This window comes from Bos indicus, chromosome 26, assembly GCF_029378745.1.
Source record: "Bos indicus isolate NIAB-ARS_2022 breed Sahiwal x Tharparkar chromosome 26, NIAB-ARS_B.indTharparkar_mat_pri_1.0, whole genome shotgun sequence".
Classification (NCBI taxonomy): domain Eukaryota; kingdom Metazoa; phylum Chordata; class Mammalia; order Artiodactyla; family Bovidae; genus Bos; species Bos indicus.
In genome coordinates this window covers 37,116,771-37,142,240 of record NC_091785.1, presented here as the reverse complement: position 1 = coordinate 37,142,240, position 25,470 = coordinate 37,116,771, and the positions used below count along the sequence as shown (strand labels likewise).

Below are 25,470 nucleotides of genomic sequence, written 5' to 3'. Positions count from 1 at the left end.
AGTCCTTCATGTGCTACCTTCCCTACTCTGCTTAGGAGTAACCACTGTCCTGCCGTCTACCACCATTGCATTTTGGTGGTGGGGGGGGTGGTGCCTGTTTTTTAACTTGTATAAATTGAGCCATAGTGTTTACACTCATTGTTTTTCTGGTTCTTTGACTCAACAGTACATTTGTGAGATTGTTTCCATGTTATGGTGTATATAGTTTGTTCATTATATTTGCTGTGGTGTCTTCCACATGTACCTCGATTTATCCCTTCTACTGTTGATAGACAGTTGGATATTGCTGTTCTGAGTATCCTTATACATGTTTCTGGTGAACATTATGCACATTTCTGTTGGGTATCTAGGATTGCTGAGTCGTAGGTAAGCGCCTATGCTGCTGTAGTAGACATAGCCACACACTTTTGCAGTAGTTATAATAGCACACTCGCAGTTTCACATCCTTTTCAGCATTTGATATCGTCTGTCTTTTCACTTGGAGAACCTGTCTGCCAGTGTAGGAGACTTAAAGACACGGGTTTGATTCCTGGGTCGGGAAGATCCCCCGGAGTGGGGCCTGGCAACCCACTCTAGTATTCTTGCCTGGAAAATTCCATGGACAGAGGAGCCTGGCGGGCTACAGTCCATAGCGTTGCAAAGAGTTGGACACGACTGAAGCGACTTACCATGCATGCACGCATGTCTTTTTATTTGAGTTAATGTACATAATTTTAAAATCAAACATAATAGAAGGACTGATAATTAAAACAAATGATTACTTCCCTAAACCCTCTACTTTCCTCCCGTAAGTCACAGTCTTCAGTACCATTTATATGTACTATTTCTGTTTTTAGCAACTTTTAAGAGGCAGTGATAAATAGCATAGATTTTGAAGCCACACTGCTTAGATTCTCTTCTTGGCTTTACCACTTACTAATTGTGTAACCTTGAGCAAGTTTTTAACCTCTCTGTGTCTAGTTTCTTCATCTACAAAATGGGGATTAATTACAGTATCTGTCTTACAAAATTGCAAGAATTAATAAATGACTTATGTAGTAAGTACTCAGTAAACGTTAGCTGTGACAGTAAATGTTAGCTAATTAATTATGACATTGCCTATATTGTTCAACAAAGTCATACAGTCAGTTGTCTTGCTTCAACATCTTTAAATATTTTCTGTTGATTGACTTCCTTCTAAGATAGATGAAGATTTAGCTAAATGATACCTTCTCACCTTCCTTTTGGAGAAGGAAATGGCAACCCACCCCAGTATTCTTGCCTGGAGAATCCCGTGGACAGAGGAGCCTGGTGGGCTGCTGTCCATGGGGTCACACAGAGTCAGACACAACTGAAGCGACTTAGCAGCAGCAGCAGCAGCATTCATTGGAGAAGGAAATGGTAACCCACTCCAGTATTCTTGCCTGGAGAATCCCAGGGACAGGGAAGCCTAGTGGGCTGCCCTCTATGGGGTTGCACAGAGGCGGACACGACTGAAGCGACTTAGCAGCAGCAGCACGTTCCTTTCTGTCTTTCCCAATCCAGTTATGTCACTGTTTTCAGTTCATTCACTGAACTGCATCCTTCTTTATATATAATAACAATTATGTTCTATGCAGACTTAAATCTTGCTTGATTGACATTATATACCTTACTGTTAGGTCTGTACAATTTTTTTTTATTGCAGAACTGCCAAATATGCTGGTTTATGCTTCCTTTTCTGTACTACAATTTAAAAATCTTTGAGCTTTTCAAATCAGTTCCTAGAGTCAAGTTTGAATTCTTTTTTATCCTCTTACCAAATTGTCTTAACCAAATCTTCAAGATTTAATTGAAAAATGAATCTCTTCCTTATTTCTTCTTTCATTCCCTATTTTCTGGAGAGTTCCTTCTTGGAGTTTTCATCATCTTCCCCAAACTGGACTTGTCCCTTGGTTTGCCACAGTCCTGTCATCTGGGTTTAGGACATCATTGCCTTCTTGACTTGGATCCCCTGTTTCCTGGATTACTTTCTTCTTTCTTGCTTTAGACCCTCATTTTGTTGGTATGTATTTCATGTGACTTTTTAATAAAGGATGCAGTCTCCAGCAAGGCTCTTTGTTCTCTCTGAACCTGTTGTGTGAAATGGGGAAATGATCTGCAGCTATGCCTCACCCTGTTGCTGAGTGAGAATCAAGCACAGTAGTACATGTGAAACCATGCCCATCCTTGTCAGATAACTGCAGGCCAGGTTTAGAGCATGTGTTCCAGCAGAAATCAAGGTGGTCATCAAATCAGCCTCAGGAACTGTAGACCCGGCTCTGGAGTTATGTTTGAGTTCTTTTATGGACAAATTGTATCCCCAAAATGTTAAAGCCCTAACCTTCAGTGTAACTATTTGAAATAATAGGGCCTTTAAGGAGGTAATTAATGTTAAAGAGTTCATAAGGATGGAGTTCTAATCCTAGTAAGACTGGCTTCTTACAAGAAAAGGAAGAGATACCAGAAGTGTGTGTGCAGAGGGTGTGTGCAAAGAGGGTGTGTGCAGGATACAGCAGGAAGGCCAGGAGAGGTTACAGCAAGAAGGTGGCTGTCTGTAAGCCAGGAGAGAGGTTTTACCAGAAACCAGCTCTCCTGGCATCTTGATCTTTGACTTCCACTGTGAGAAAACAAGCTTCTGTGTTTTATGCCACCCAGTCTATGGTATTCTGTTGTGGCGGTGCTAGGAAACTAATACAGGTTCCAGTTTGGGCTCCAGGGTATAGTGTTTGTGAGCCATCTAGGGCTGTTTCCTTATGTACAGTGTGCTGATGCCTGGTTTGGGGGAATTACGCGAGCAAATAAGTGCTCTATACAGTCAGTACATGGTATGGTAGCCATTCAGTAACTCTTTCTCATAAGCCTTAAAACAACCTGTAAGTTACTTTATTTTATTTTAGTTAGGAAAGAATAGACTTATTATTTTGTCAGGCAAAGAGGGACACACTGGGCTTCTGCCTCGAAAAACTGTTTGTCTCCTATAAGTTATTTTAATGAAAAGTGTCATTTATGGTTTTGTTTCTTTAATCAGATAATTCTAACCAAACATTTACATATCAAAACAATGACAAGAGCAATTATCTCTGGGTAACTGGGTTAGATTTTTAAAATAGCTTTATTGAGATATAATTCATACTCCAAATTCAGCTATTTAAACCTACAATTCAGTGGTTTTTAGTATATTCACAGATAGTACTACTCTCACGTCATTTTAGACCATTTTTTATCACCTCAAAAACAAAACCCCATACCCTCAACCATCATCCTCCTTACCCATCTACCACCCTAAACCCTAAGCAACCACTAACTACTGTCGATGTCTTTATTCTGGATTTTCATATGAATGAAATCATGTAATTTGTGGCTTTGGGGCTTACTAGCTACCTCTATTTTGGAGAAGGAAATGGCAACCCACTCCAATATTCTTGCCTAGAGAATCCCGTGGACAGAGGAGCCTGGTGGGCTGCTGTCCATAGGGTCGCCCAGAGTCGGACATAACTGAAGCGACTTAGCATGCATGCATGCATTGGAGAAGGAAACGGCAACCCACTCCAGTATTCTTGCCTGGAGAGTCCCAGGGACGTGGGAGCCTAGGGGGCTGCCGTCTATGGGGTTGCACAGAGTTGGACACGACTGAAGTGACTGAAGCGACGCAGCAGCAGCAGCTACCTCTATTTGAATATTTTTCTGCTTTTCTCTCTCTGTCCCCTCCCCTCCCACTGGCACTCCCATTATGTCTATGTTGGTATACTTAATGATATCATTTCTCTAAGGCTCAGTTTGTTTTTCTTCATCCGCCCCCCCCCACCCCACCCCCACCCCCCGTTTTTTGGCTTACCAACCTCTATTGCTCTGTCTTCCAGTTTACTACTTTTTTTTCTTCTATAAGTTCATAGCGACTGTTCAGAGCCCTTTTGTTGAACTTCAAAATTTCTCTGTACTTTAAATTTTATTGTATTTTTCAAGTCCAGAATTCACAGTTTTTTTAAAAATACATAGTTTAAAAAATGTATCAGTGTGTCCATTGATATTAAAGATTTCGTGTGACATTGTCATAATACCTCCTTTTACTTCTTTAATCATGCTTTAAACATTTTTTTCGCAAACATGTTTTTAAGAGCTATTTTAAAGTCTTTTTCTGTTAAGTCCAACACCTGGTCATTTTAACTGGTCATTTAACTGTAGTTTGTGTTGCCTGCTTTCTTTCTGCTTTACAGATCATGCTTTCCTGTTGCTTTATATGCCTCATATTTTTTGTTGGAAACCAAATATTTTAGATAATATATTGTAGTAACTGGATACTGTCCCCCTCTCCCAGGGTTTAGTGTTTGTTTAATGATTGTTTTAGTGATTTGCTTGGATTATTTTAGTGGCGTGTTAAGTCTCTGACATATCTTTTGTTTTCAACAATGCCCTGGAATGTTCCCTGACTCTAGCTGTTGGATGTTAGATGGAAGTGAGATGAGGGGGTGACAGAAGCCTCACGGGGTGGCAGAAACCTGAGGTCCTCTTGGGTTGCCTCTCTTGGCAGAGAACCACTGTGTCATGAACCAGGGCAAGGACAGTCAAGATGGCAGAATCCTTAGTGTGCTATGCCCAAGATAGAGTCTGCATTTCTCAAGTGGGGACAGGGTCAATGAAAGGAGCTCCCAATTTCTTGAGCATTCTTGCCCTGAACTTAACCTCATCATAGGTAGTCGAGGGCCATATGAGAAACACTGATGACCTGTTCTTTCCTCTGACAGGGAATTGGAGTTGGGGTGGTGGTGATGGCAAGGCACCCTGTGTTCTTGGCTACAGCAGTCCAGAGTGAAGTATCTTTCTTGCTGAGCCTATTGGTGGGAGCAGTCTTGACTTCAGGACCACAGATTGTCACCTTTCTTACCACGTTTCTATAGGTTTTCTTAATTATAAGTTTCTTTACTTTCTGTTTGCCCTTGGAACCATTTCCAGAGGCCTTAATATTTGTTTTAATAATTTCCCCAGTTTTACTGGGAGCAGGTCAATGGAGTGTCTCATGCTGTTGTTATGAAAGTCCATCTTCCCATATTGGTTTTTAAAGTTTCTACAAGAGGAAATACAGATAGCTTGTAAAAGGTTTGTCTTCTGGGAACTTGAGTGAGAAAACTGACAGTTTTAAGTTGATAGGTTAACAAGAGATAAAGGCTAATGAAAGGATTTTGTGATAGGGTGGGAAGACACCCACTGTTTCCCCGTCTATTTGCCTGAAGTGATGGGACCGGATGCCATGGTATTAGTTTTCTGAATGTTGAGCTTTAAGCCACCTTTTTCACTCTCCTCTTTCACTTTCATCAAGAGGCTCTTTAGTTCCTCTTCACTTTCTGCCATAAGTGTGGTGTCACCTGCATATCTGAGGTTATTGATATTTCTCCTGGCAATCTTGATTCCAGCTTGTGCTTCTTCCAGCCCAGCGTTTCTCATGATATGCTCTGCATATAAGTTAAATAAGCAGGGTGACAATACCCAGCCTTGACGTACTCCTTTTCCTATTTGGAACCAGTCTATTGTTCATGTCCAGTTCTAACTGTTGCTTCTTGACCTGCTTCCAGATTTCTCAGGAGGCAGGTCAGGTGGTCTGGTATTTTCCACAGTTTGTTGTGATCCACACAGTTAAAGACTTTGGCATAGTCAATAAAACAGAGGTAGATGTTTTTCTGGAACTCTCTCGCTTTTTCCATGATCCAGTGGATGTTGGCAATTTGATCTCTGGTTCCTCTGCTTTTTCTAAATCCAGCTTGAACATCTGGAAGTTCACGTACTGTTGAAGTCTGCTTGGAGAATTTTGAGCATTACTTTACTAGTGTGTGAGATGAGTGCAGTTGTGCAGTAGTTTGAGCATTCTTTGGCATTGCCTTTCTTTGGGACTGGAATGAAAACTAATCTTTTCCAGTCCCGTGGCCACTGCTGAGTTTTCCAAATTTTTTGGCATATTGAGTGCAGCACTTTCACAGCATCATCTTTTAGGATTTGAAATAGCTCAACTGGAATTCCATCACCTCCACTAGCTTTGTTTATAGGGATGCTTTCTAAGGCCCACTTGACTTCACATTCCAGGATGTCTGGCTCTAGGTGAGTGATCACACCATCATGATTATCTGGGTCATGAAGATCTTTTTTTATAGTTCTTCTGTGTATTGTTGCCACCTCTTCTTAATATCTTCTGCTTCTGTTAGGTCCATACCATTTCTGTTCTTTATTGTGCCTGTCTTTGCATGAAATGTTCCCTTGGAAAGACAAAAGGAAGTTATAAAAGTAGCCTGCTTCATTGTTTGGATTCCTTTATGAACTTGAGCTACTAAAGACTTGGACTAAAAGTTTTGAAAACCAAGTGTTCTTTGAGAGTGTGTGGGTTCTGTTTATTAACTTGCTGAACAAGTGGCTTTTTGTTTTGTTTTGTTGAAGTATAATTTGCAGTGTTGTTTAATTACTGCTATACAGCAAAGTGACTCAGTTATACACATATATATTAATACATTCTTTTTCATATTCTTTTCCATTATGGTTTATCACAGAATGTTGAATATAGTTCCCTGTGCTATATAGTAGGACCTTGTTGTTATCCAGTCTATATATTAAAACTTACATGTGTTAACCCCAACCTCCAACTTTATCCCTCTCCCAAACCCTCCTCCCCCTTGGCAACCACAAGTCTGTTCTCTGTGTCTGTGACTCTGTTCCTCTTTCATGGATAGGTTCATCTGTGTCATGTTTTAGATTCTGCAGGGACTTCCCAGGTGCTTCAGTGGTTAATGCAGGGGTCCCTGGTTCAAGCCCTGGTTGGGAAACTAAGATCCCACATGCCACGTGACTTGTCCTTACAAAAAGGAACAGTGGAAACAGTGTCAGACTTTATTTTTTGGGCTCCAAAATCACTGCAGATGGTGACTGCAGCCATGAAATTAAAAGACGCTTACTCTTTGGAAGGAAAGTTATGACCAACCTAGACAGCGTATTAAAAAGCAGAGACGTTACTTTGTCAACAAAGTTCCATCTAGTCAAGGCTATGGTTTTTCCAGAGGTCATGTATGGATGTGAAAGTTGGACTATAAAGAAAGCTGAGTGCCGAAGAATTGATGCTTTTGAACTGTGGTGTTGGAGAAGACTCTTGAGAGTCCCTTGGACTGCAAGGAGATCCAGCCAGTCCATTCTAAAGGAGATCAGTCCTGGGTGTTCATTGGAAGGACTGATGTTGAAGCTGAAACTCCAATACTTTGGCCACCTGACGCGAAGAGCTGACTCATTTGAAAAGACTGTGATGCTGGGAAAGATTGAGGGCGGAAGGAGAAGGGGACGACAGAGGATGAGATGGTTGGATTGCATCACTGACTCAACGAACGTGGGTTTGGGTGGACTCCAGGAGTTGGTGATGGACAGGGAGGCCTGGCCTGCTGCGGTTCATGGGGTTGCAAAGAGTCAGACACGATTGAGCAACTGAACTGAACTGATAAATTATATTACCTGGTATCTGTCTTTCTCTTTCTGACTTACTTCACTTAGTACAATAATCTTTAGTTGCATCTGTTGAGCTGTGCTGCTACAAATGGCATTATTTTGTTCTTTTTTATGGCTGAATAATATTTCATTGTATTTGTGTAGCACATCTTCTTTATTCATTCATCTGTCAATGGACATGTAGAGGTTGTTTCCACGTCTTGGCTGTTGTGAATAGTGCTACTGTGAACATAGGGGTGTATGTATTTTTTTGAATTATAGTTTTTTCTGGATATATGCCCAGGAGTATGATTGCTGGATCATATGGTAAGTCTATTTTTAGTTTTCTGAGGAACCTCTCTATTGTTTTCTAGAGTGACTATGACTACAACTTCTATTACCACCAACCGGGTAGAAGGGTTCCCTTTTCTCCATATCCTCCCCAGCATTTGTCGTTTGTAGACTCTTTAATAATGGCCATTCTGACCAGTTTGAGGTAGTACCTCATTGTAATAATTTTGATTTGCATTTCTTTGATAATTAGTGATGTTGAGCATCTTTTCATGTGCTTACTGGCCGTCTGTATTTATTCTTTGGAGAAATGTCCTTTTAGATCTTCTGCCCATTTTTATTTTGGGCTATTTTCTTGTTCAGTTGTATGAATTGTTGGTATATTTCAGAAATTAAGCCCATGTCAGTTGCATCATTTGCAAATATTTTCTCCCAATCTGTAGGTCATCTTTTTGTTTTGTTTATTTATTTATTTTTTTGCAGTACAAAAGCTTATAAGTTTGATTAGGTTCTATTTGTTTATATTTATTTCTGTTGCCTTAGGAGGTTGACCTATGAAAATACTGGTATGATTTATGTCAGAGAATGTTTTGCCTATGTTCTCTTCTAGGAGTTTTACGGTGTCATGTCTTAACGTCTTTAAGCCATTTTGATTCTGTTTTTTTGAGTGATGAGAGGGTGTTGAACAAGTAGCTTTATCCCACTGTTTAGTGTGCTGTTTTTAAATGGAATACATTTTTTAATTTTAGTTTATTTTTGTGCAGAAATCCTTTCAGCAACACCCCTAGAAATATTAATAAACCCAAATTAGATTTTACTGCTTGTAACATTGAAGTCACACACCTGTGAGAAATTTTTAAATTGAATTTTAGCTTTATATTTGACAAGAAAAGGTAATTCATGCAGCAGCTGTGATTTAGCACCTGGATTATTCAAAGTTGCTAGTGTATGTAGTACTTTTTGCGATTTTTTTGTTTTTAATAGAGTGACTGTAACATGTTCTTCAGGAGTCATAAGGCTTATTAAAAACATTCAGCTACCACATCATCTGGCATTTCTATGATAGATGTAGTTCCTAACTTTTTTCCTCTCAGAAATTTGGCGCCAGTCTGTCTGAATCAAAGAAGTTCAGTGGAAATTAAGAAACTAAAGGGGCTTTTCTGTTTTCCATCCATCCCAGAAGCAGCAGAAGAGCACTGAGCGTTGTCTGTGTGTCTGCTCACCTTCCCAAGAGGTGTTTTTCTTTATTCATGTTTCAGCGGGCAACCGTAAAGTAGTATTTCTCTTCCTCTAACAGTCTTTTTCAGTATAAACTGTTGAGGGCCATTCGTATTTTCTTAATGTTTGTTTCATTTTTAGTGTTGGAATTTTATAAACCAGATTGATACATGCTTCAGTCCTGATGGTATGTGTGAGGGGTTAGATAATTGTGAGACCAGAGTACATCTGAGATTTCAAGGCATAAATGCCCAGCAGTTTTTAAATAACTATAAGATAAAGAAGAATGAAAGCAGTGTGTGTGGTCTACCATGATACAGGACCTAAAGCCAATTGTTTAGGGTTTGAGTAGGCTTTGAGGATGGAGAAGGCAATGGCAACCCACTCCAGTACTCTTGCCTGAAAAATCCCGTGGACAGAGGAGCCTGATAGGCTGCAGTCCATGGAGTCACTGAGGGTTGGACACGACTGAGCGACTTCACTTTCACTTTTCACTTTCATGCATTGGAGAAGGCAATGGCAACCCACTCCAGTGTTCTTGCCTGGAGAATCCCAGTGGCGGGGGAGCCTGGTAGGCTGCCATCTCTGGGATCACACAGAGTCGGACACGACTGAAGCGACTTAGCAGTAGCAGCAGCAGCAGGCTTTGAGGAATAGGGGAAACCTTCACTTTGTACAAAAGGCTTGAAAGCAGGAATACACATGGCATCTTCTGGGTTCATGAGGTGACTACTCTTCTAGATTAGAAAGTTTCTATTAAGGAAAAATGCTATTGGAAAGATTGGTTTTGGTAGACCTTGAACATGAAACCAAGAACTTTTGACTATCTTTTATATTGTATGGTTAGTGAGAAGGCATAAAGCTTTTGAGCAGGCAAATGTCATATCTAGTGACAGCTGCTGCTGCTACTGCTAAGTTGCTTTAGTCGTGTCCGACTCTGTGCGACCCCATAGACGGCAGCCCACCAGGCTCCCCCGCCCCTGGGATTCTCCAGGCAAGAACACTGGAGTGGGTTGCCATTTCCTTCTCCAGTGCATGAAAGTAAAGAGTGAAAGTGAAGTCACTCAGTCGTGTCTGACCCTTCGCGACCCCATGGACTGCAGCCTACCAGGCTCCTCCGTCCATGGGATTTGCCAGGCAAGAGTACTGGAGTGGGGTGCCATTGCCTTCTCCACTAGTGACAGCAAGTAGAGTTAATTGAAAACTATAGACCCTCAACTCCAGTTTTCTCTTATTTTTTGTCCTTTGCTTAAATGGAGAAGTACGAAGTACATATCAAAGGTTTTTAAAGCTGCAGTTTGTAACTCACCACAAGCATCTCCATAAAAACCTAGAGTATTAACGATGAGCACGTAAAGACCTGAATAATTCATAGGTAACGGAAGTGTTTATGTTTATAAACACTACATAACAGAAGCATTATGTAGTTTGAGCTTTGATGAAGTCAGAATAGCTTGAATTCTGGTTATGCCACTCACCATGTAATGTTGAACAAATTCTTTAACCTTTCTAACCCTCACTTCATCTGGAAAGGGAAGCTAGTAATATTGCCCACTCAGGATTGTTAGCGTGAATAAGATACAAAGCATGTAAAGCTCTTAGCACACTGCCTGGCAAACAGTAAACATCTCTGATAAATACCTTTGCTGCTGTTAATTGTTGTTGTGTTATTATTTATCATTATCTAGTACTAATCACTATCCAGTTATATTGTTTCCATGGAACAGTGCATTCTGAATTTTGATCTTGTTACTGTAGGAACACTTCCCATCTGATCCAGAAAGAATCTCTCTCCTCCCAACTTAAATTTCAGAGCCCACTGGTTGGCCTTAGATTTTCTTTAACTTTCTTCCTGGAGTCCTGCCTGGTCAGTGAGGGCATGCCAGAAAAACCAGGAAGTTCTGACTACTGCAGAGAAAGCAGCATTTGCAGCCAGTTATGAGGGACAGGGGTAAACTGGTTTTATAATTTAGGTATTAGGTGTTTTGTTTTGTGTTGTTTTCCTACAGGTAGGTTTTGTTACAATGCTTTAAAGTGTGGTGTTTATTATTCAGAAATTTAGACTTATCTTTACTTTTGTCAGGTATAAGCCTTTTTTCCCGTTCCAAACCTTGCAAGGATTTGAAGACGACGACGAAGAGCTTATCCATATACAACAATGGGCACTCACTGAAGGCCGCCTTAAAGTTACATTGCTAGAATGTAGCAGGTATGTTCTTTGTTATTACTACCTTAGAGGAAAGAAGGTATACCAAAAATGTACTTGAGCAGTATTTGTGCTTGTTCCCCTCTGTGTTAATTTATATTATCTGTAAATTCTTTAGTGGTAAATTTCATAAGAGTAGTCCTTTCCAACTTATAAAAAATATAAACTGTATTTTAGAAAGCATGCTAATGGGGGGAATCATTTATCCTGCAGTAATTTCCAGACTTCTTAGATACAGAATGCTCTGTTGGCATATTTCTTACAACCTGTTAGAAAGCTGTTCGTAGCATAACAGTTTTGAAAATTGTTTTTGATAATTAAAAATACCCTGGAAAGTTGCAAAACCAGACTTGTAAACCCTTGTGATTCTTAAATTTTAAGCTGGAAGGGAATCTCAGAAATAATCTGGCCCAGCCTCTTTATTTTTCCATCCCTATAGTCTAAGCTGTGTTTATACTTTGCTTGAACTACTTATTATATTAGCCTCCTCCCTGGTTACCAATATGACAACCAGAATAAGCTTTTCAAAATGCATATCTGATTGTCCCTTTCCTACTTAAAATTCTCTTAATGGCTTCCCCATTCCTCTTAGATTATAGACCCAAATCATTACCATGACATGCATGTCCCTCTTTCCCTCACTAGTTTCTTTTTGTACTCAGCCCCTCACTCACAGTGCTTCAGCCAAATAGACCTTCCTAAGAGAAGAGGCAATGGCACCCCACTCCAGTACTTTTGCCTAGAAAATCCCGTGGACGGAGGAGCCTGGTAGGCTGCAGTCCATGGGGTCGCTAGTCGGACACGACTGAGTGACTTCGCTTTCACTTTTCGCTTTCATGCATTGGAGAAGGAAATGGCAACCCACTCCAGTGTTCTTGCCTGGAGAATCCCAGGGACGGGGAAGCCTGGTGGGCTGCCGTCAATGGGGTCGCGCAGAGTTGGACGCGACTGAAGCGACTTAGCAGCAGCAGCAGCAAGAGAAGAGGCTGGCAGATTTTTTCTCTAAAGTGCCAGATAAGTAAATAGTCTAGGCTTTGGCATTCACATGGTTTCTTTTGCAACTATTCAACTCTGCCTTGTAGTAAGAAAGCAGTCGTAGATAAGACAGTAGGTAAATGAATGGGCATGACTTGACTGTGTAACCATAAAGCTGTATTATATGAATTTTATAATTTTTGTGTGTCATAAAGTTCTTTTTTTTTTTTTTAACCATTTAAAAATGTGGAAACCATTGGTAGCCCACAGGCCATAGAAAAACAAACAGTGGACTGGATTGGGTCCATGGACCCCATAGTTCGCCATTCCCAGCCTTAGATATTTAAACATACCAAGCTCTTGTGTCTATTGCTTGTGGCTTTTAACCCCTAGCTATTGTTGTCTCCTTTGCTCACCATTCTCTTGCTATATCTGAGATACTGCTCACCTAAAGCCTTGGGTCAGTCTTGGACCCAAGACTTCATGAAGGCATCAAGAGAGTATAGTGAGTCATTATTTAGGTCATGTTGAATTGAGATCAATGATACAAAGAAAAACATGACAATTTGTGAAGTATATGTATCCTACTTTATTTTAATAAGGACCTGTATAATGAATCTCTGAAAGAATATACAAGAAACCAATAAAGATTTTTATGGGGAAAAGGTGAAGGAAACTGGGTTAATGATAATGGACAGGGGTGAAGGTGGGATCCAAACTCTTCACTATAAACTTTTTTTGTATCGTTTGATTTTTGTGACTGTATCGCCTTGTCAAAAAATAAAAATAAAGACCAGTATTTCTGGAGAGTTGAAGGACAAAGCATGGACAGTGGTTCATGTTCTTATGTTAGTCCTTGTAGGCTTGGGTTATATAGTGCCATCACCTTTTCCCGGGTGACAGCTTAATCTTGGAAACAAGCACGCTATCTCAATAGTTTTTAGTCACTATGGTTACACACCTGACCATGTAAAGTTACTTAGTGTTGTGGTGCTGTGTATTATTCACATAGTTTAAGGAGTACTTAAAATTGTTAGTGGAGGAGAGAATAAATTATTATTTTCAATTCATCCTTGCTTTTTTGTCTTCGTGTTGAGAAGTCAAAACATTCATCTCATTTTTATTAAATTCTTTTTTACATTATTTTCTTCTAAACATTTTTGTTAGTATAAAAATAGAACTCAATTCATATAGCTTCCAAGTTTCTAGAATTCACACTAAAGGAAATATACTATTATAATCTCAGTATTTTATGTTTTCCCCCTACTGAATATAAATTTATCTTGTGTGGTTTATTGTAATCTCTAAAACAGAAAGTGACACTCTAGAAAAAACAGAAGAACAAATAATAATGCCCCCCTTTTTGGAGGAAGAACAAAAAAATGCTTATTGTTGATTTCAATTTTGGAAGCTTAAGGCTTAAGAGCTCTTAAGATATTTTTACCATGACTGCTTCACTTAGTGATGTGAAAAGTTGTTGTTCAGTTGCTGAGTAGCATCTGACTCTTTGTGACCTCATGGGCTGTAGCATGCCAGGCTCCTCTGTCCTCCACTACCTCTTGGAATTTGCTCAGATTCAGGTCCATTGAGTTGGTAGTGCTATCCAACCATCTCATCTTTTGCCCCCCACTTCGCCTTTTGGCTTCAATCTTTCCCAGCTTTAGGGTTTTTTGCAGTGAGTCAGCTCTTTACATCAGATGGCCAAAGTATTAGAGCTTCAACTTCAGCATCAGTCCTTCCAATGAGTATTCAGGGTTGATTTCCTTTAGGATTGACTGGTTTGATCTCCTTGCTGTCCAAGGACTCTTAAGAGTTTCTCCAACACCACAGTTCAAAAGCATCAATTCTTTGGCATGCAGCCTTCTTTATGGTCCAACTCTCACATCCATACATGACTACTGGGAAAACCATAGTTTTGACTACGTGGACCTTTGTCGGCAAAGTAATATCTTTGCTTTTTAATATGCTGTCTAGGTTTGTCATAACTTTCCTTCCAAAAAGCAAGTGTCTTGTAATTTCACGGCTGCAGTCACCATCAGCAGTGATTTTGGAGTCCAGAAGATAAAATCTGTCACTACTACTCTTCCCCTTCTACTTGCCGTGACATGATGGGACCTGATGCCTTGATTTTAGTTTTTTTGAATGTTGTTTCAAGACAGCTTTTTCACTCTCCTCTTTCACCCTCATGAAGAGTCTCTTTAGTTCCTCCTTACTTTCTGCCATTAGAGTAGTATCATCTGCATATCTGAGGTTGTTGACATTTCTCTTGGCAGTCTTGATTCCAGCCTGTGATTCATCCAGCCCAGCATTTCACATGATGTACTCTGCACAGAAGTTGACAGTATACAGCCTTGTTGTACTACTTTTCCAATTTTGAACCAGTGAGTTCCATGTCTGGTTGTAACTGTTACTTCTTGACCTGCCTACAGGTTTCTCAGGAAACACGTTAAGATGGTCTGGTACTCCCATCTCTTAAAAAATTTTCCACAGTTTGTTGTTATCTATACAATCAGAGGCTTTAGCACAGTCAATGAAGCAAAAGTAGATGTTTTTCTGGAACTCCCTTGCTTTCTCCACGATCCAGCGTATGTTGGCAATTTAATCTCTAGTTCCTCTGCCTCTTTGAAACCCAGCTTCATATGAAAATATTTGAAACAAATAGAATAACATTTTAGAATGATCAAATTTTTGAAAGAGCATAAACCAATTAAGATTAGATAGAAGATATCTGTAGACCACTTGTATGTATATAAAATTGTTCTAAATTAGCCTGCTATCATGATTCAAAGCTTCTTAGGTTTTTAACGTTTAGGCATGCGTATTCACATTTCTCCTCCTTGAGACCTATTTAAACATGTCCAAGTTGTTACAGTGCCATAGGGATCACTTAGCATTGTTATATTCGTGCATGCTTAGTCTCTTCAGTTGTGTCAACCCATGGACTGCAGCCTGCCAGGCTCCTCTGTCCATGGGCTTCTCTAGGCAAAAACACTAGAGTGGGTTGCCATTTCCTCCTACAGAGGATCTTCCCAATCCAGGGGTCAAACCTGCGTCTGCTGCATCTCCTGAATTGGCAGGCAGATTCTTTACCACTGAGCCACCTGGGAAGCCCAGTGTTGTTATAGTTTTAACTTAATATGTTTTTTTAACTTTTATCTTTTGGTTGCACTGGGTCTTTATTGCTGCACACGGGCTTTCTCTAGCTGCTCTGAGAGGGGCTACTCTTTGTGACAGTGCATGGGCTGCTGATTGTGGTGGCTTTTGCTGTGGAACGCAGGCTCTGGGCACGTGGGCTTCAGTAGTTGCGTCACACAGGCTCAGAAGTTGTGGCTTGTGGGCTCTAGAGCACAGACGCAGAAGTTGTGGCACATGGGCTTCCACAGCATGTGGAATCCTCCTGGACCAGGGATCAAACCCATGTCCCCTGCATTGGCAGGTAGATTCTTATCCACTTTGCCACCAGGGACGTCACCTAGCTTAATATTCTTTTAAATGTTTGTTTCTTAAGCATTTTTGAACTTGACCTTGAATCAAGTAAAATATAACTTTAATAATTTTTTCCTGAAATCCAGGAAAGGATCATACTCATCACCCACAGACAGTGATGGCTTTCTGCAAGGATTTCTTTATTTTTTAAACTTCATTTTGAAATAATAAAATGGTTCTCTGTGAGGATTTTTTTCTTTCTTAACTTTATTTTGAATTTCAGACTGCCAGAAGTCTGTGTGAAGATTTACCAAACTTAGCTGTTGTAATTTAAGAGAAAATTTTGCCAAAGAGGAAACAAGTTAGAAGTATTCATAGGAAACTGTTTACTGAAACTACTGGAGTTGTACAGCTTTATGCTTCAGAAGGCAACGCAGAGTAGAAATAATCCTGACTTTTGAGTTAGCAAGTGCTATGTTCACATCCTGGTGATACGGTTTTACTGTTTGTTACATGTTCTTGGGCAAGTTACACATCTGTAAAAATGGACAAGTGTGCTGCTTTGCTGGTAATTGTGATCAGATAGGTAAATAAACTATGGTGCCTGCTGCTGCTGCTAAGTTGCTTCAGTTGTGTCCGACTCTGTGCGACCCCATAGACAGCAGCCCACCAGGCTCCTCAGTCCCTGGGCTTCTCCAGGCAAGAATACTGGAGTGGATTGCCGTTTCCCTCTCCAGTGCATGCATGCATGCATGCTAAGTCGCTTCAGTTGTGTCCAACTCTGTGTGACCCTATGGACAGCAGCCCACCAGGCTCCTCTGTCCACGGGATTCTCTAGACAAGAATACTGGAGTGGGTTGCCATTACTACACACTAAGGCTTCAGTAGATACAACTTCTTTTGTTATGCCTTGATATAATCAGTCTCATATTTATCAAGAAAAAAGTAAATCTTTTTATAAAACTGGGTTTTTTGGACATTTAGTTGTGAAAACTGGAATTTGAATTTATTAATTTGAAAACATCTTGCACTGTGAAGGGAAGTTGTTTTCTAATTATATTAAATACAGTTTTGAATTTTCCAAATAAAGCTTGGGAATGGAAACGTAGTTGTGTTTGTAAAAACTGATTCTTACACCTTGCTTTTATCAAATGTTTTAGAAAGTGAACACTCATTCTGAAGTTGCTTTTTTTTTTTTTTGCATTGACTAGTTAGTTTTTTAATCACAGAAGAACTCAACTGCTGTGTTTGTAGTACTACTGTTAGAAGACTAAATTATTTCACATTAGTGTTGCAGTCACTAAGATTATTAAGATTATTTTTAAATTTATAGTTCAGCTTCTAAGAGGATTTTAGATACTTTGCAAAAGAAAATAATATTCCCATGTGCAGTTAAATAGAAGATAAATTAGATGAAAAATAGCCTTGCAGAAAAGAGGTCAGTTTTTGGAGAAGGAAACCTGATAGGTTTCTTAGTTTATCTCTTGATAAACCGTGCCTGCTTTTCAGCGGAAGAGAGATTCTGATGTCAAATTCTAGAAGGGATTTGCCCCTACATCTCTGTATAAAAGACATTAAACAGTGTAGTGGGCCTCTTCTCATCTCATCTCTTCTCTCTTTTGTTTTTCTGGTTTTAGCAACCAGTGATATTTTTGAGAAACGAGCTAAGATAATAGTCAGTGAAAACAAAGCCTGTAAACTTTTGTCGTGTGAGAGTTCTGTACTCTAAAGCAGTATATTTAGGATAGTCTGTCCTTATTATAGATAAAAGTTCTAAATAAGGTCAGTTCCTCACGTAGTCATACTTAGAGTGTTGTAAAGCTTCTGTTTTCTCAGCACCTTTTAGAGTGTTGTTTTGTTTTACTGGGTTCCAAAAATACATCATTTAAAATTTTTTTTAAATGTTAACACAAATACAGAAAAACCATAGCCCTTGGCATTCTACTTTTATTACCAAGAGTTTTCCCTTATCCCATAATTATCTGTTATCAGCATGCACTCATGGATTCCTGTTTTTTTCAATGGTTATAGTTCTTTACCATGCTTAGTTATTTTGGTGCCTAAATTTTCTCAGATGTAGCTTCTTGGAGCCTCTTCAAACTGGCTCCTATATGCTTGTGACATGACCTTGTCTTTTTTCTTTGCTTTCTTTTTCTTGTTGCTGCTTCTTGAAAACTGGACATTGGAAATAATGAGTTGTGGAAACTCTGCATTCTCTTATATTCTGGGATGATTGATGTTATATTCTAGAGGGCAGTTGGCTTTCCTTTCCTCAAGTTGCAAACTTTGTCTCCTTACCCTTCCTGCCTTTCCATCTTGCCAGCAGCAGCATGTTTCCGTTCTCTGCTTTGTCTCGCACTGCTGCTGTGTTAGACTGGTGTCCTGGAGTCTCCTCCTGTATATAGCAGTCAGCCAAGAATTTGAGCAGAGATGGAACTTAGCCTCTCAGTGGTTTCTTTGCTCCTGGGGATCACCCCATAATTTCTAGCTGCTCTGTCTGCTTTGTACTCCATCCTCTGATAGTTAAAACCCATAAAGCTTCAACTTTCTGCTGCATGAACTATACCACCATTTTCCTGCAGCTCTAGCCCTGAGCTATGTAAACCCCAAGCTAATAATTTGTACTCCTTGAAATTTTTTGAAATTCGATTGTCCTCTGGCTTCTCTCTGCTTTGGGAAGGTTTTCATTGCTTTTAAATGTGTTTTTACGATTCTTTTTATCCACTCTTTATAACTGCAGTCTGTTGGAGAGTTTGTGTGACCACTTTACCACTATCACCTGAAGTACTGTTCACCTGGTTTTGTTGTAGATGTTGTTGACAGGTTTTGCCTTTGTTTTCCTGATTGTTCTCTGTGCTTTTATGGGAAGATTTTGGGAGACTCAAAACCATGCTATCACTACCACCATCCTTCTAGAACCAGAAATACATATTTTTACTTAGATTTTTATAAGGCAAAGGGAAGGGTTTAATTGTGTGATTAAACGATTTTGAAATAAAATCAGCTGGTCTTGTTTCTTTTATTAGAGGCAGCTTTGACATAAAAATTTGGCAGAAGGAATTAATACTTTTAAGTAACGTTATATCCATATTATATAGTGAAGTACTTGGTTCTTCCAGGGAGAAGGCTGTTAACATGGAGTTTTGAAATTCATTTCAAATTCATGAGCTATTTTAAAAGTTAAAACCAAATCTTCCATTAATTTTAGGATTGAGTTTGAATACATTCACTTGTTTATTTTTCACTCAAGTGGTAACTTAAAAAAAATTATCTGCAGTAAATAATGCTAAATATTAACTTTCCCCTTCTGAGTAGTTGGTAAACAGATGTACCTTATAGTCTGCATTTACTTTAATATTTGACAGTTTTATTTTTTTCAAAAGAGAAAATATCTAGCTAAATTTGAATATATTTGGGGGCATGATTCCACAGATACCTTTCTTGTTGTTAATAGCATTTACTTATTATCTGCAATATATATACATATATATATATAGTAGGCACTTTGCATTCATTATTTCAGTCCTCAGAACATCTTCATTAGATTAGTAATATATCTGAAGAACTGAGATCCGTAAGTTACTTGCTTAAAACCACATAGCTGGAATTTGAAGCTAGGTTTGTTTGACTTCACAATCTTTCACTCATTCTATGTTCATAGTCTTTGTGTTTTTTTGTTTTTTGTTTTTTTTTTAGCTTGCTGAAGAAAATTTTGATTCTTAAATTTTTCATATTGTGTTAGAAGTATATAAATTTTGGATTTTTTTTTTTTTAATCTATTTGAAAGCAAGTCATTTTTTAAGTTACCTTTTCCGGAAGATCTTGAGATATAGAAATGTGTATTAATAATAAAGCATCATTTATATAAAGGCTGGAGGAGAGATAAAAGGAAATTAGATCAAACATGAGATATTTAATTTTGTTTAAGGGAAAACTTCCACTCAAAGTGAGCTGTTGAAAAACAGAAGAATTTCTTGGCACTGTTGCTGAATATTATTCCTAGAGTTTTTTTTTTTTTTAAAAAGCTATGTAGATCTATAACGAATAATGGTCTGTAACTCTGAATTTGGACATATAACTCCACAAGATGAACTGAATTCCTAGAGATCTTATGCCTACGCCTGTATTTATTTAACTGTTTAAGTTCCTCTAGCAGTAAGAGATAAATAAATAAAGTAATTGAATGATGTTTCCCTTTGTTTCTATACACTTCTCTGGGGTATAATAAGGAATCTTCCTGTAGTTAGGTTGCTTTTGACTAGAAGCAGGCTTCTCAGAAGATCCTAAATTTGGAGTTCACTTGCCCTAGGTTTACGTAGGTATTCTTTTCTTGCCCCGCTTCCTCTTCCCTAAGATTGTTGTGTTGGAAATAGTATTGTTTCTTTTGTAATTGTATAGGCATAGTTCCAGAGCACCACAATAATGTGAACATGACGATAAAGCAAATCACATGAATGTTTTGGTTTCCCAATACATATAAAAGTTACGTTTACACTGTACTGTAGTCTATTAAGTGTGTGATAGTATTATGTCTAGAAAAATGTACATACCTTAATTATAAAAGACTGGATTACCAAATGACGCTCATCATCATATGAGCCTTCAGCGAGTCATAAAGTCTTTGCTGGTGGATAATCTTGCCTTAATATTGATGGCTCCTGTCACTTACCAAGTGTGGTGGTTGCTGAAGGATGAGATGGCATGGTAATTTCTTAAAATAAGACAACAGAGAAATTGGCTGCATTGACTGACTCTTCCTTTCATAGACGGTTTCTCTGTAGCATGCAGTTCTGCTTGATAGTATTTTACTCACAGCAGAACTGTTTTCAAAACTGGAGTCAGTGCTCTCAAATCCTGCCGATGTTTTACCAGTGAAGTTTATGTAATAGTCTAAATCCTTTGTTGTTATTTTCAAAAGTCAATTGAGTTTGAAACAGTAAATGCTGGAGAGGATGTGGAGAGAAGGGAATTCTCCTACACTGTTGGTGGGAATGTAAATCGGTACAGTCACTATGGAGAACAGTATGGAGGTTCCTTAAAAAATGAAAAATAGGGCTACCATATGACCCCGCAATTCCATTCCCCAGCATAGCCCTGGAGAAAAACATGATGTGAAAGGATACATTCTCCCCCATGTTCAGCACAGCACTATTTACAGTAGCCAAGACACAGAAGCAACTTAAATGTCCATTGACAGAGGAATGAAATAAGATGTGGTACATATATTCAATGAAATACTACTCAGCCTTTAAAGAGAGTGCAGTAACGCCATTTGCAGCAACATGGACGGACCTAGAGAGGGTCATACTGAGTGAGGTAAGTCAGAGAAGGGAAACATGTGACAGTCCTTATATGTGGGTTGTTCTGAAAAGATGAGGTAAATGATCTTAACAGAACAGAAGGAGACTTGCAGACTTAAGAGAATGAACTTGTGGTTGCCAGGGGGAAGGGATACTTAGGGAGTTTGGGATGAACCCGAACACACTGCTGTGTTTCAAGTGGATAATCAACAACTACCTACTGTGTTCAGCACAGGGAACTCTGCTCAGTGTTATGTGGCAGCCTGGATGGGAGGAGAGTTTGGGGAAGAATGGATACATGTATATGTATGGCTGAGTCCCTTCTGTGTCCACCTGAAACTATCACTGCATTGTTCAACTGAAATAAAAGGTACATTAACAGATTTTTTTAAGGTCAGACAAGCTTGCCTTCTTCATGGTGCTCCAAAATAATTACATAATAGCATCAAGGATCATTCATCATAGATCACCATAACAAATACAATGATAATGAAAAATTTGAGATACTCTGAGAATTAACAAAATGTGACACAGACACAAAGTGAGTAAATGCTGTAGGAAAAATGGTGTTGATAGACGTACTTGCTCAGTGCAGGGTTGTCACAAACCCTCAATTTTAAAAATTGTAATATTTACAAAATACAGTAAAGCAAAGAGCAGTAAAGCAAGGCATGGTAAAACAGGTATGCTTGTATACCTCTACTGCTATTTCATGTAGTAAAACAGCTATTTTCATGCTTCTGGTATCTGAATAGCAGAAGAACTTAAGTACAGCAGAAGAACTTAAGCAGAAGAACTTAAGAAAATTAAGTACAAACCCAGATGACATAAAGCCAACACTGTGTTAAAATGCCAGACTCCAAAATATTTCAGTGTGATGTTGGCATGCTATATACTTAAATATGATACTTTCAACAAAAGTGAACTGTGAAATGAACTGTGTGGTCATAAAAATAAAAATTCAAGGGTATTATATCCGAATTTTCCCTCCCTTTGCACCATGATGCCATAACTGTCAATCAAGTGCTTCTGGTGAACTTATTAAAGATACCTGAAGGTGACATAAGATAACACTTGTTTTCAGAAATTGCTGTTTATCGAATGGATTGCATGGTAAGAGAAATTGAAGGCCCAGAAACAAATTAAGAGGTATTATAGGTTAAAAGTGAGGAAGTAAGTTCTTGAACTACATGTATTAGTAGAAACGAAAGGGCCAAATGGTTTAACTTTTCTAAGGGCAGGGTTTAGTGAGTGACAGAATACGTGGGTGGTGTAGGCAGAAGCAGCCAAGGAATGTTAAGAATTTGAGTCTAGGTGAGTTATGATCTCGTTGAACTTTGACTTGGTCAAGTATTGGTTATTTTCTAATATTAGAGGTTATGAAGTTCAAGACAAAGTTTCTTTCTCCAGGACTTGTGGGGGGAATAGTGACACTTGTTTCAGAGGGAGAAGAAGGTACAGCTGTCATCACAGTCTGATTTTAGAACATTTTTGTCCCTGTCACAGAAGCTCCACACTCATTAGCAGTCAATTCCTATTCCCCCTAAGTTCTCTTCCCCTAGACCTTATGTAACCAATAGTCTTTTGAATTCTTATTTTTCTGACCACAGTTCATTTCACAGTTCACTTTTGTTGAAGGTATCATATGTAAGTGTATAGCATACCAACATTACACTGAAATATTTTGGAGTCTGGCATTTTAACACAGTGTTGGCTTTATGTCATCTGGGTTTGTACTTAATTTTCTCAAATTCTTTAACTATTCAGATATCAGAAGGATGAAAATAGTTTTACTACATGAAATAGCAGTAGAGATACACGAGTATACCTGTTTTACTGTGCCTTGCTTTACTGTATTTCATAAATATTACATTTAGAAATTGAGGGTTTGTGCCAACCCTACATTGAATGCCAACCCTACATTGAGTGACAACCCTACATTGAGCAAGTCTGTCAACACCATTTTTTCCAACAGCATTTGCTCACTTTGTGTCTATGGCATATTTTGTTAATTCTCAGAGTATTTCAAACTTTTTCATTATTATTTGTTATGGTGATCTATGATCAGTGATCTTTGATGCTACTTTTGCCTCTCTAAATTTGCTTATTTCCACACATTCCATCGGAGAAGGCAATGGTACCCCACTCCAGTACTCTTTTGCCTGGAAAATCCCATGGACGGGGGAGCGTAGCAGGCTTTAGTCCATGGGGTCGCTAAGAGTTGGACATGACTGAGCGACTTCACTTTCACTTTTCACTTGCGTGCATTTGAAAAGGAAATGGCAACCCACTTCAGTGTTCTTGCTTGGAGAATCTCAGGGATGGGGGAGCCTGGTGGGCTGCCGTCTATGGGGTCGCACAGAGTCGGACACAACTGAAGTGACTTAGCAGCAGCAGCAGACATTCCGTAAAGTATGAGGTCTTTTGTGACTGGCTTTTTTCACTTAGCTTGTTTTTAGGGTTTATCCATATTGTAGCATGTATCATCACTTCATTGCCTTTTGTTACCAAGTAATATTCCATCGTGTGTATATGCCATACGCCATATCTTATTTACCTGCTCATGACCTCATGGACATATGGGTTGTTTTCACTTTTTGGCTGTTGTGACTAATGCTATCATGGACATTCATGTCAAGTTTTTGTGTGAATGTATGCTTTTATTTTTCTTGATTATATATCTAGGAGTAGAATTTCTGGGTCATATATGTTAATTCTATGTTAACTTTTTAAGGAGCAAGTGACTACATCATTTTCCAACCCCTCCAGCAATGTGTGAGGATTCTAGGTTCTCCATATCCTCACCCATACGTCTCTCTTTTTAAATTAGCCATCTAGTGGGTATGAAGTGTATCTCATGGTGGTTTTAATTTGCATTTCCCTGATGACTAATGATGTTGAGCATATTTTCATGTGCTGATTGGCTGTTCACATATCTTCTTTGGATAAATGTCTATTCATATTCTTTGTCCATTTTTCAATCGGGTTATAATAGGTCCTTATGAGACATCTGATTTGCACATTCTGTGGATTGTCTTTGCTTACTTGGTGTATCCTTTGAAGGAGAAAAATTTTAATTTCGGTAAAGTTCCATTCACCTATTTTTTCTTTTGTTACCTGTGCTTTTGGTCTCCTGTTTTAAGAAATTGTTGCCTGATTAAGGTCACCAGTGTTTGCTTTTATGTTTCTTATCAGAAATTTATTTTCTGCAACAAAAAAGAAATTTATTTCTTATCAGACATTTAGTTCTGTGGCTTACTTTTTGGTTACTTTTTATTACATGTTTTTAAAATTTTTTTACAGTGTTGTCAAAAATATAGAATGATTTATGGTTTTAGGGAAGGATTGCAAGAATTATGCTTTCTCATTCCTGAATCCTGTAATACTTGTTGAGAATTTGGGAGTACTAGGTGGTGCGTAGCCTTCTCTGGATTGACGGTAAATCCTTCAGGTAGTTTGCTCTTTTGAACAGACGGTGGCAGCAGAGCTTTGCTGAATGAAAATTCTCAATTTTTAAGCCTAGTATTTTTGAATTATGAAGATTTTTAATGCTCTTGGCAATAAATTGTTAGGCAGTAAGTTTAAATTTCCATTTAAGATTAAAAATTATTTAAATTTAGGAACTTTTTTGCTATGAGTTTATTCTGACTTTTCAGTTTATGAAACCAGTTTGTGAGGTATGGGCATGGTTTTCTTCAGTTCTCCAACCTTAGGCCATAATTTTCTCTTAATACTCTAAGGTCTTTTATCCACTTTTCTTTCATTATCTCACTCCTATCCCTATGATCTTTGTGTAGAGATAAAGTAATAGAGTAACAGTCAAAATGGTGATTAATGCTAAAGCTATTTGCAAACTTACTCCTAAAACACATTGGCAGACTCACATTCTGACTTAGGAGATATGTAAGATAGAAGTTGAACATGTGGGTAACATTTTTTTCCTTCAATAAGAAAAACTGCTTTATATCATCGCAAGATTGGATTCAAGATTTCCTTTTTAGATCTAAATATTAAACAGTAAAATTAAGTGGTGCAGTTATTCTGTGACGGTTGTTTTCAGCGTAATAGAAATAGTAAACATATATTGAGCACTGACTGTTCACTAAGTGTAGTCACTCAGTCTTGTCTGACTTTTTGAGACGCCATGGACTGTAGCCCACCAGGCTCCTCTGTCCATGGAGTTCTCCAGGCAAGAGTACTGGAGTGGGGTGCCATTTCTTTCTCCAGACTGTTTGCTAAACACTATGCTAAATGCCTTATGTGCATTGTTTCTTATTCTCACAACAGCTGCTTCTAAGAGGTAAGTTAGTGTTTTTGTCCTGAAGTTTCCAGAGGAAGACATGAGTTTAGAGAAGTTAAATCATTTGCCCAAGTCACATTAATGGATGGAGAGGTGTGTGTGTGTGTGTGTGCACGTGTGTTCATAAGCAACTGTATTATACTATTTTATGTGTACTTAATGTTTACAGAGATGGTATCATACTGTATATATGCATCACTTTGCAACTTATTTTTAAAATTCAACAGCCTGATTTGAAAATCTATAGAATTTGCTACTATGTATAGATGTCAGATCAATTTTTTTAACCTCATGAATAGATACTA

The 25,470-nt window shown here is 38.6% G+C and overlaps 1 protein-coding gene across 2 annotated transcripts in view; it reads left to right on the top strand.

Annotated features, from left to right (window-relative positions):
• PDZD8 (PDZ domain containing 8) overlaps positions 1-25,470 on the top strand; it is an 84,802-nt gene that overhangs the window by 16,666 nt on the left and 42,666 nt on the right. The window contains exon 2 of one of the 2 annotated variants that reach the window (XM_019988721.2): positions 11,042-11,167. The exons of the other annotated variant lie outside the window; for it this stretch is intronic. Within the exon in view, the coding sequence (XP_019844280.2) occupies positions 11,042-11,167 (126 nt within the window). The remainder of the gene's footprint in view (positions 1-11,041; positions 11,168-25,470) is intronic. 2 annotated transcript variants of the gene reach the window in all.